Source organism: Cynocephalus volans, chromosome 2 (genome assembly GCF_027409185.1).
Source record: "Cynocephalus volans isolate mCynVol1 chromosome 2, mCynVol1.pri, whole genome shotgun sequence".
In the NCBI taxonomy this organism is placed as follows: Eukaryota; Metazoa; Chordata; class Mammalia; order Dermoptera; family Cynocephalidae; genus Cynocephalus; species Cynocephalus volans.
This window is the reverse complement of record NC_084461.1, coordinates 160,030,391-160,042,772: the sequence shown is the minus strand read 5'-3', so window position 1 is coordinate 160,042,772 and position 12,382 is coordinate 160,030,391. Positions and strand designations below refer to the sequence as shown.

Genomic DNA, 12,382 nt, shown 5'->3' with positions numbered 1-12,382 from the left:
CAAAGAAAACATAGATTCTAGGAAACAAATGAATATGAGAAGTTAAGAGAACAGAAACGAAAGAAAATGTAACAGAGTTCAGAAAATAGTGTAAAGAAACAATGTCACAATAGATGTGAAAAAAATTGAAGAAGGAAATGGATATGGAGCCAGTTAATAGAGATCCAACATATGGATAACTCGTGTACCCAGGAAGAGATCAGAACAAATGGAACAGTAAAGAAATAAATACATAAATACATAAAGCTGTGGCACGGCTCTGCTGTGGACAGCATACCTGCTGAAAACTGGGCTTTTCTTATTTGAGCCCCCCAATTTTTGTGTGAACTTACAGAAATAACAATTTGGGTTTTTTGGGTTGTTGGTTTTTTTTTTTAAATTGAGAGGAAGTCATGGTGAAAATAAAGAAAAAGAATAACAGCAAAGGTTTTAAAAGATGTAATAGGAGAAATCTTTCCTGAACTGAAGAAAAACTTGAATTGGAGATCCGAAGGATCACTGAATAATAGTCGATACTTATGAAGAGCATCCAACTTCTAGACACATCCCAGTGGGATTATTGAATCTCAGGGGCAATAGGAATATTTCTATTATCTAGAGTGAGTGGGGATGGGGGTTACTTGTCCAGAAAAACTCCTAGGCTGGTCTTAGAACTTTCCCTCAAGTTACTCATTTATCAGCTGTATATTGAGAAAATTCAGTGGAGACTGAGGCAGACACATCCCCCACCCTCTCAGGGTCTGCCAGGGGTCCCACCTGTGCAGTGGGGTGTGTGGCTGGTGCTTGAGGAGCGGGGAGCGGCTGCAGCAGGCAAACCCAGCTAAAGAGCCATTCTCACGGCCACCCTGGAATGCAGATAAGCCCAGGAGTGCCAGAATTTCTGGGTTTTCCCCCAAGAAAACCAGGATTTTAAAGTGAAAATTCAAAACCTCTCAGGGTCTGCCAGGGGTCCCACCTGTGCAGTGGGGTGTGTGGCTGGTGCTTGAGGAGCAGGGAGCGGCTGCAGCAGGCAAACCCAGCTAAAGAGCCATTCTCACGGCCACCCTGGAATGCAGATAAGCCCAGGAGTGCCAGAATTTCTGGGTTTTCCCCCAAGAAAACCAGGATTTTAAAGTGAAAATTCAAAACTTTTTAAACTGAAATATTTTTACAATGCAGTATGGGTCAAGCACCTCTGTGGACCATTAGCCTGTGTCCTCTTTGAGCCTAAAGCCTATTGGGAATGCCTGGAATCATTTCTGGATAATGAAAGGTTAATCATCCCCCATTTGATGTAAATGTCAACGCCTACTTGAAATATTGTAGAACACAAGTAAGAGCTTTATGCGTGGTCAGGTTGATGGATGCTTGCTACTGAAAGAGAAATATGTATTTTCTTGAGTTTAAATTGTAGTCATCGTGGACATCAGTTCCAATCACTGTAAATGAAGTTTGCTCTTAACAGAAGTCTTCATATGAGCGGAACTGGCAGAGAGTTTTCAAGCTGTCAAATTATCTTCCTCTGCATCTGACTTCATTTCTTAATAACATTTCTTTCTTGACTAAACTTTTCTTTCAGAATTTGTTGTCATCCATAATGGGATCATCACAAACTACAAAGATCTGAGGAAATTTCTGGTAAGATACTTCCCTTGGGTAACATCAAAGCTGAGTGGTATTTGTCTTCCCCAGAAACCTCCCAACCAGCTCATTTCCCTCTGGAAACAAATGCAGGAGCCGAGTGACGCCCACTCTCAGCCACAACACTGAGCATGAGCCGCTGCCCTAGCTAAGCCAGCCTCCCAGACCTTGTTTTGAGATACCAGGGCATTAGCGTTTATCCCAAGGGCCACTGCAGATTCACAGAATCGAAATATCATGAACTTAGTTTTATTAAAATATCTGTACTATGTAACACATGGACTCATATACCAAATGGAATGTGGGGTGGGTAGTGAAATGGTGAGTGTCTGAAGTTTGAAGAGATTGTGCGGTGTTGGTTGGGATGTGGGTGGCTTTGACTCCACATATTTTATCATTTTGACTGCTGTTATTTTGCAATGTCCAGATTAATGGCAAGGACAAGCTTCTGAGGAGGGATGATCTCAGGGAATACTGGAATGAGTCAGAAGTATTTGGCTTTGTGATTCTGGCAAACATTTTTCATCCCTTCCCAGTTTTCCTTGTTCTCTCCTTAAGTCACTCCAAGAGCAAATCATAAGGGAGGAGAAAGGAAGTCTGCCAGGCCAGCATTGCACAATGACCATTATCTGACACTGTGTCCAACCACATATTCCAGGAAAGCAAAGGCTATGAGTTTGAGTCAGAAACAGATACAGAGACCATCGCCAAGCTGATCAAATACATCTTTGACAACAGGGAAACCGAGGACATTACATTTTCAACTCTGGTCGAGAGAGTCATTCAGCAGTTGGTGAGTTACAAGTCCCCTCTGTCTAAATCACTCCTTCATTCCTTCATTTTTCTTAAGCACTTATTAGGCAAATTTGTACGAAGTACGGAGGATAAAAGATGGCTCATCTACAGCCATTTGGCCTTAAGATGTTGCATCCTTGTAGACTTGGGAGAAGTTCTGCGGTTTGGGTGGTAAACATCCATTAGAAAGCTCCTTGCTTCATTTTAGCAGCTCTGGAATTGTGTGACTGGCCTTATAGTCTATGACTTCTGACAATGCACATGTGAATGTGGTGATGATCTGTTGTGCAGGAGAGGGTTGAGGTCCCAAGGGAGGATGGTGTTTCTGTGATAGGAGATATGAGAGCATGTCTGCGTGCTGAAGGGAATGACCCAGGAGAGGGAGAGATTGTGATGTACCAGAGGGCAGGGCCCAAGGAGCAAAGGCCCTGAGAAGGCCAGTGCACCCTGGGGGATTGTGCAAGGAGAGGCTTTTCTTGGAGGAGGCGGTGGAGCAGACAGCCTATGTGGGATGGGGAGGAGGAGGGAGGGCTCCAGACATCCCAGAGCCCAACCTCATGGCGTCATTGTCGTCCAATATCTCCTCCAAGGCCATGGGCACCTGGAGACAGTGCTCAGGGCCGAGAATCCGTAACATCCTGGTTAAAAGCTGCTGTGGGCACCACATTGTGGTTTAAAATATGTCATCCTTGAGAGGGTGTTTTCAGAGTCTTTTTTAAAAAGCAAATCTACTGTTGAAACCATTTGTCCTATGACTCCCATTTTGGAGAATCTGTAATTTAGAGGACATATTTATAAGTAAGAGCCTATCCCATACTTTGTGTACAGCAAACCAATACTGTATAATGTACAGTAAACCAATTTTGTATTTCTTCTTTTCCATTTGTAATTTTAAGTTTTGAAAATATCACCCCAATAATGGCACTTTTAAACTTCTGTGACTTTTCTTACCTGAAGCTATACTGGGCTCTTTTTGACAGGGAACATAAAGTGTTTTTCTATTCAGTCGTACTTCACTGTTGACAAAAGCAGCAGGGTCTGTCTGAAGCTCCTTCTTTTGGGCAGTTTGAAAGGCCCTTTTTGAGGCCTGGGGACACTGACGCTGGGTCCCTCCAGCTGTGCAGGTGCGTTGGCAAAGTGGACACAACACACTGGCCACACAGGGCCTTGGGCTGCCCAAGGTTCCAAAACGGGGGATTTCACATGGAAATTCAGATTTACAGCCAGTTGTATATAACTGAGTTCTACTAGGGTTGAGGTAAATTAGTACAAGATGTTCAGAATGTAGAGGAGAATATAGCAAGAATTCAAGTAGAAAGAGCATTTTGAGTATTGAGTTAGGAGAACTCGATTCTAGTTCTGGCTTTGCACAAACCAACAAGCTAAAGCACAGAGGTATGACAGTCATAGCCGCAGAAATAGTAATAAGAGCAAGAACAACTCATGCTTCCCTTGGATTCGCTGTATGCAGGGCATTGTTCTAAGCACGTCAGCACATTAGCTTACAGTCATCACAGAAGCCATACGAGGTAGGACTATTCTTATCTCCATCACAGATGAGGAAAATGAGGCACAAAGAAGTCTAAAGTGATTGCTCTGTTAAGGGATGGAGCCAAGATCTGAACCCAGGCTCTACTGTGGGCTGAGCTAAGTGCAGCCCCTTTAGCCCTCACAGGTGCTCCCTGAGAAGGCACCATCCCTGAGACCCAGTGCAGGGCACCCTGGCCTTGGCTCTAGTTTCCTGTGGCTCTGGTTTCCTAACTGCACCAGTCTACCTAACTCATCACAGAGCTGGGCATCCCTGACGGGTTCCTTCTGGGCCTGGGCAGGTGTGCTTTATGTTGCTGATGGTGAAATTCTCAAGTTCTGGTCTTTGGTACTTCAGCGTGGCATCGTCTGTTTCACTTTCCCTCCTGACATCACCCTACATGAGCTGTTCCTGTCTTGGGCTCCCTGAGTGACCCCAGGACTTCCTGCCGTGAAGAGGGGCCCAGGGAGACCCTGCTGGGGCCTTGCGCCAGGCTGCAGCACTTGGCTAGCCAGAACGAGCGTTCATCACTCTTTTTTCATGTTTTCAGGAAGGTGCATTCGCGTTGGTTTTCAAGAGCATCCACTACCCGGGAGAAGCCGTTGCCACAAGGTGAAACAAAACACATTGACTTTCCAATAACAAACAAATAAATAAAATAAAATCATTTATCTTGGGGCACGAGGCAGGAGTAGGGCCTCTGACAAACTAGAAGTTGCTTGCTGTGTCTGAGGGACAACTGTGGCTTAGCCCCAGAGACTGTACTCCACCGTCTCTATGACCGTGGTACTACAGCTTTGATTTTTAAAAAGAGAAATCAGAAAATTAGATTTCTATTTGAAATCTCCAGATTTTCAGAGGTTGACAACAAATTCAAATTCAAAATTAAACTGTATAGAAAGGGCAGATCCAGGTTTTGTGGGGCTTGAAGCCGACACAATTTGGGGGACCTCCTTTAAGAAAAAGCATGCAAATTTATGAACTCAAAACTAGGAGTCCAAGTGAACACTGATTTTGATCCAGTACGGAAGAGGCCTTGAAGGCTCAGAGCTCAAACTTCATCACCTTCACAGAAGCAATGTCCCAGGAATCAGCCCAGAAGTCCTGGTTCAGTCCACATGTCCATCTGTTTCAGCCCCCTATGGCCCCTGGTGCTGTGTAGATTCACTGAAGAGGATAAAGTGCCATCCTGTGATCTTATATTCATCCATCCATCCATTTACCCATCAGTTTATATTTGTTGAACACTTATTGTGTACTGGGTCCTGGGACCTAACGACACCCAACCTGATCCCTGCCCTTAAGGACTGGACAAGTGTGCAGGAGGACAGAGAAGGGCAGAGGACTGTGATGCTCTGTGATGGGAGCTGGGAAGGCCACTGCACCGGGGGCCTAAGGGGGGAGCAGGTGTCAGCTTGGGGAAAGTGGGCAGTGGGAAAAAGTGTTCCAGACAGAGGAACCAGCGTGAGCAAAGGCAAAGGGCCCAGAGAGAATGTGGCACTTCCAGCATCCCTGCTTGGACAGGGTGGCAGCAAGGTAGAAGGGCACTGGTGGGACTTGAGGCTCTTCCATTCTCAGTGTGCACTTCCTGACACCTGCTGTGTCCCAGCCATGGGGGACAGCAGTGAACAAGGTAGTGCAGACACTGCCCCATGAACCTCACAAGCTGGTGGGGAGCAGAGGTGTGGACAGAGGTCCAGCTCTAAAGGGCCTCAGTGCCCTGCAGGCTGCAGGCTCCATTCCGAAGCCATTGGGGAGTCATCAAGAATGCAGATGTGGCTCTGGGAGACTGAAAGGGTAAGACTGTTCCTCACAGACTGTTCCCCACGAAGCAGGGAATGATATGAATTTATCATGATTTTATTATTTCCAGGACTGGAACTAATGAACCATTTAGAATCCATCCCTTCAAATCATAGAATTATAACATACCAGTTGGTTCCTATCAAATTTAGAAGCCCCTTTTAAAACCTGATATTATCATATTATTACCACTTAAAATGAATGCAGAAGAAAGCAGCATGAAGAAGGAATAAAGCTTTAATTTTTTTTAAATTGCCTGTAACTGATGGCTCTATAACCTCCAGGACAATCTTTGGATATCTTGGGAGAACTACATGTCTCAAAGTCTAGAGAAACCACAGAGCTCAATCTACACAATAAAATCTGGGAGAGCCATTTGCCAAGAAAATTAGACAACTGCATACTTTCTCACTGTCATTATTATGAAGACTATTTAAGGTAGTTCCCCACTGGACCCAGAACTATGTCTCTGATTTGCTTTAGACAAAATAAAAGATTGTCCAAAATATTCAAGGTGCTCACTGCTCCTTCTTCAAAGCCACAAACTTGTCCCCCACTTTGAGAAGTCAGAATTGGGGTCCAAACAGGTCAACACTTACTGGCCTGTCATTGTTGAACAAACATTTAGCGACTGTATTGAGTCAGGTTAACAGACCAGATGAATATTTGTGGACTTGATTTAGGCTGATTAACAAGTACTTCATTAGTTCATTGATCTAAGTTAGCAAAAAATCGATTGAGGTGAAATGTTACCCCATTTTATCGAATTAATGTGTTTGAGACAGCTTTCTTACATTGTCTTATTACAACTTTCTCAGTGTTTTCTTCTCATTAGTAAGTTAACATGTGTGAGTATAGCTGTTTGAGGGGGTGGGAGGTAGGGGCAGGCACACATCTTTTGGTAACTATTGGAATTTTACCTGCCTGGCTTCTGACTAAGAATCACAGGTATGGAGTGTCTGAGTTACCAAAGTGAACTGCTTACCACTATGCACTGAAAATTTTATTTGTGTGATGTAATTTATAAGAATAAACAAAGAATTAGATTTGGGAGGGAAGATGTCATTAAAATCATGGAATAATACCTCAAACACATTCACCACCAGAAGTTCTGAGCCAGAAAGAAATATCAGTTAAGTGCTTTACTGAAGATCTCCTCTGAGATGCTCAGAAAGCTGGGCACTTGTGCCTGAAACAGACTCTGGGAGAGAAGAGTTGAGTTAGAGTCCCTCCCCCTGGTCAGCTGCAGAAATTCCCCAAGACTCTGCCTTGTGAAAACCACTGTCCCCTTTATTTTGAAGTCCACCTTGTACAGGTCAAAGAGTCTAAGCTTCATCCATGAGGTGTCACTTAGGTGGAAACAAAACCACCCCTAAAGGCACATTAAGTGGCTCACAAAGCAGAGAATACGTGAAAGTCAGTTTGTTTAGTGCTACTAAAGCTGGAGAATAACTGGACTAGATGAAAGAGAGGAAAAAAAGGGAGTCTTTGGGCAGATCCTGGGCACCCAGTGCCCCCACTTTAAAGACACATGGCGAATGGAGGCAGTGGAGGGTCAACATGCCGTCAGTGCTTCCTCTGCTCAGCCTCTGCAATCTTACCACGTGGGTTAGTCACATGTGGGGATTTATTGAACTGGAAGAGTTCCAGCTCCCATGAAGATGGGGGCAAGACAGGTTACCAGGTTCATTGTGCAGGCAGGTGATGCCATGTTAGTGAGCTAGGATTTGTGTGCTAGCCTGTTGTTTATTGCTCCACACCTTGAGGACATCTTTCTGTAGTCAAGGTGTCCATTCTGTGGCAGGAAAAGCGCTAGATTCGGGGATCCCACCTCAGATGCTAGGAGGTTGCCCAGCCCTGGGGTGTGGAGGCAATGGGTAACTTGATGCCTTTTTCTCCCTGTAGGAGAGGCAGTCCACTGCTCATCGGGGTGCGGAGCAAGTACAAACTCTCCACTGAACAGATCCCCATCTTATATAGGACGTGTAAGTTTCTCAAAAAGGACTTAACAGCACAGCTACTGACCACTGTCTCAGGACTTAGCACCTGCTTTTATGTGGTCAACTCCTCTCTGAGGCTAGGATTCCTTCCTCTGACTGGGCCCAACCATTACGTGGCTCCAGGTCCAAAAGGTTTTCACACAACTGAGACTTGGCTCCATCTTTTTTTTTTTTTAAGTTTTTTATTATGGATGTTTTCATACACAAAAGTAGAGAGAACAGTGTGCAGCTGCATTGTATAATGGCAACCGTGCCCTGATTTGAGTATTTCTTGGTTTGTTTTAGTTTGCGTTATTCTCATACTGTAGCTGTTTAAATGCTCTTGCAGCAGTACTGTGCTATTTGGGGATCTTTTACATGATTTGGCTGACGCAGCCAATGCTAAAAATTGCAAATTTCTCCCACACATATTCAAAGAGTAAATTGGTTCTTTGCTGCACATTATGCAAACAAAATAGTCTGATGGGATTTGCAACCCATTCCTTCATTTGCTAGGCAATATTGAGAATGTGAAGAATATCTGTAAGACAAGGATGAAGAGACTGGACAGCTCCACCTGCCTTCATGCTGTGGGCAATAAAGCAGTGGAGTTCTTCTTTGCTTCAGATGCAAGGTAATTAAACATTTTCACCTTTCTTTCCTGAGATTATATTATCGAAGAATGACTGCCTAAACACCTCCATTTCTTATTTATCCCTCCATTTGAGCTGTCTTCTTATGGCTCAGCAAGGGGTGGGGTCCAAGGCAGATTTCAGGCCTCGATGGCCCTTGTCCTGGAATCCTTGTTCAGTGTCCAACTGTGTACTCTTGTGGGCAGCCCTGGTGGCCAAAAGCCAGATCACTGATGGACAAAATGTTTTGGGCCTGCATGAAATCATTGCCTTAGTTGCAACATTTTAAAATTGGGAGATTTCATATAAAAATTTGGATTTCTAGCGTATCTAGAAAAACTGGCACATCTGAGTACACAGGGCTGTGATCCCTCTGGCCCCAGTTGTCTGAGGCTACTCCTTTTAGATGGGGCAAGTCTCTCCAGACCTCAATTTTTCCCACACCCCACCGTGTCTTTGCCTTGGGCCTGACCATTCGTAAAAGATAGAGTCAAGATTTAGGGATTTTTGTCCCATTGATTCTAAAGTCTGTGTTCTCATCAATCCACTAAATAATTTTGAAATCTGAAAAATTCTGTTTCATACCCATTTTAGTACAAAACTTGTATATTCGCACATATACATACATACAGAGGGAGGGAGGGAGGGAGGGAGAAAGACAAAGAGAGAGAGAAGAGAGAGAGAAGAAAGAGAGAGAGGACAAAAACACTTTCCTGTTCTTTGAAGTAGAAAACCACTGTAAACACCAGTACTACCTCTTTGATCCAAGCCTTTATTATTTCTTTCATTCTGGATGGGTTTTCTCTTTCTCACCCAGCCTCTAACAGGACCTTGCTGTGAAGCAGGGAGGACACCAGGCCAGGGCTCCTGGGAAACAGGGAGTAATAAGAACCTAGAGCCTGGGCTGCTAGGCCTGTTTCAGCCCACAGCCAGCATCCTACTTAAAGCAGATAGACAAGGGCAGTGTTTTCCCAAACTGTGTTCCTTAGAACACCATTGAAACGAGAAGCTAATATTATTTCAATAATTCTAATATATAGCATTATTGTATAGATTTTGGCATCTATAAGTGACGTCTTCCCATTATAATTTGCTGACTTTTTTATTTCTTAGAAGCATATAAAATCATTGTGACCTTAAAATCAATGGTATCTTATATTCAATGATATATGGTAGATGTTTCTAAAACAAGAAAAGGCAGGAATGCCTATACTTTAAAAATTTAACTGAAGGGCTGTTAGAACTAGTCCTAACAGCTGGTCAAAGAATAAAGGTGTAGGAATCTTACATCCCAGCAATAGCCACTAAGCTGTCAGTTGACTGGGGGAGGGACCATGTCTACCTTATTACCTCTTGTATCTTCTCACATGACGGCACAATAGACCCCCAGCAAACGTTTGTTGAACAAGAAAAGCAATACTAGTCACCAGGGTTGAAAAAAAAGTTTTAATTAAATTCCTTAGAATAAATTTTAGTAAAAATATTTTAGAACCTGTTTGGAGAAGACTGCAAAGGTTTACCATAAGAAATAAGAGATTGGAATAAAGGGAGAGATTCCACATTCCATGGTAAGAAGAGTTCATATTATTTTAAAAGTTAATAAGTATAAATTTCAAAGTTAATTTAACAATCAGAAATTATTTTTTTAAAAGTTTGATTTTCCCCCAAATTAGTCTGTAAATTCAGTGCTATAATTAAAATCCTCAAGATTCTTTTGTTGGTTTGTTTAGGTTTTTGGAACTTAAAAAAGGGATTCGATAATGTATGGTGTGTGGTCAAGAAAACCAACACATATTGAAAAAGAATGACAGGGGTGACCCTCCCAGATACGAAGACACACCGTGGAGCCCCCAGGACAACCGTAGCTAGCATGTGCTGTGCACTGATATCTGGGAACTGTGCTGAGGGCCTCACCAGGTTTACCTCCGTTTAATAATCACAACACACCTCTGGCACAGCAGTCATCTCTGTTTTGCAGAGGAGGAACGTGAGACAGGCTTAGAGGGTTTGTCTATGTTGCCTGAGGGCACAGGACTAGTAAGAGACAGAGGCAAGGAGTCCACCTCAGGTCTAACTCCTGGACCAATGCTCTTAATGACTAGATTATATTACCATCCATTTTGTAAATTAAAATAGTAATTATATTTAAACATACATCTGTTCACATAAATATAAACACACATGCATCAAGAATTGTAGGGAGGCCAATGCTACAATGTAAGCAGTATTTATCTCTTGGCGATGGGATCGGTCATTTTTGCTTCTTCCTCTTGTTACTCTGTGTTTTTTACTTTTTATACAATGGACATGTATTGTTTAAAATATTTGTACCCATGCAGTTGGTTTTCCATCCTTCTTTATCATTCTGCCCTAGGATCTGGCTAGATACACCTCTCTTAGAACCATGGGATTTGATAGTTTTTCTCTTTAACTTTGCATCAAAAGTTTTAAATGTTCATTTTTCTGCGAAGGCATGTGTGTGGATGTAGCACTTGGTAGAATGAGGGGTTTTTCTCCAGTGGTCCTTCAAGCACCACCTTCGTGTTTTTTACTGCATCTGTGCACCACCTGTGCTATGGATAACCTAATTTTCTTTTTTATTTACCAACTTTTCTAACAAATTTTCTATCACGATCTCAAGGGAAATATAATTATCACACTTCATACGGAGAAAATTTTTATTAAAATGAATGCAATGACCCTACATTTCATTGGTGGGCATATCATATAGGTGGCCTTTAGGTCCCCTTTTATTTCTTGTCACATGTGTGTGTGCCTGGGTGTGTGTGTGTTATGAAACTGGGTCATTTGTCCTGATGGGTTGCCCATTGTCTGGATTTTGCTGAATGCAACCCCCATGGCATCATTTAACATATTCCCCTGTCCACTGTATTTCCTGTAAACCAGAGTTTATAGGTGTCTAGAAGCTTGATCTTATTCCAGTTTTATTTTTTGTCAAGACTACTTTATGGGTGGTCGTGTGTCGTGCCATTAGTAGGCACACAATGTCTCATTGTCTCTCTTTTTGTGCTAAGATAGATCAGGAGGTTCAAATGTTGCCAGCCTTATCCGTCCACTATAAAGTTTCTCTCAGCTTTTCACCTCTTGATTTCAACAGCCATTGAGGATTCTTGATTAGAACTATTAATAATTGAGTCCACAAATTGATTATTCTTATTCTATCATTCCTTCTTTACTAGCGATATTACTTCTATAAGGAGAAACTTGCCTTCATAAACTATGTGGTTATTTTGAAAAACAGATTGTTTCAAAAGGCAAGATAAGAGCTTCATTCTTTCCCTTTACAATTAACAATAATGTGTTGGTTCCTGAGCATTCTCCAAAGGTGACATTGTTTGGATCCTGATTTGAAGAAACCAATTGCATAAAGACATCCGTGAGATTACTGGGGAAATTTGAACAGAATGAATATTTGATGATATGAAGGAATAACTATTAATTTTATTTATAGATATGATAATGGTATTATAGTAGGTTAAAAATAGTCCTTATCTTTTACAGATACAAGTTAAAATGTTTTACAGAAAAAATGATGTAATGTCTGGGACTGGTTTCAAAATAATTCAGGGGGAGGAGAGGGAGGTGTGGAGAAGAGGTATGCAAATCAATGCTTTTGATGTGGTGTCTCTGTCCCTCTTAAAATGCCTCTGATGTGTATGGACCCCACACCTGGGAAACAGAGAGTGACTACCACCTTGTAACTGCTGAGGGCAGGGGCTGATGATGACACCTGTGTTTTCTTGCTCCAGTGCTATCATAGAACACACCAACCGGGTCATCTTCCTGGAGGACGATGACATCGCTGCAGTGGCTGATGGGAAACTCTCCATTCATCGGGTCAAGCGCTCAGCTAGTGATGACCCATCTCGAGCCATCCAGACCTTGCAGATGGAATTGCAGCAAATAATGAAAGGCAGGTATCCTCTGACAGTCCATTTGCAGGAGCCTCGAGGAGAAGACGCTCAGTGGTCGAGCTCCTGATGCATTCTGCCTCATCATGGGTG

General features: G+C 42.8%; 1 protein-coding gene across 1 annotated transcript in view; it reads left to right on the top strand.

The window, feature by feature from the left end:
- The window catches only part of GFPT2 (glutamine-fructose-6-phosphate transaminase 2), a 45,906-nt gene that overhangs the window by 19,448 nt on the left and 14,076 nt on the right, over positions 1-12,382 (top strand). The window contains exons 5-10 of the mRNA XM_063086225.1: positions 1,559-1,617; positions 2,279-2,413; positions 4,494-4,555; positions 7,652-7,731; positions 8,242-8,359; positions 12,128-12,291. Of these exons, the coding sequence (XP_062942295.1) occupies positions 1,559-1,617; positions 2,279-2,413; positions 4,494-4,555; positions 7,652-7,731; positions 8,242-8,359; positions 12,128-12,291 (618 nt within the window). The remainder of the gene's footprint in view (positions 1-1,558; positions 1,618-2,278; positions 2,414-4,493; positions 4,556-7,651; positions 7,732-8,241; positions 8,360-12,127; positions 12,292-12,382) is intronic.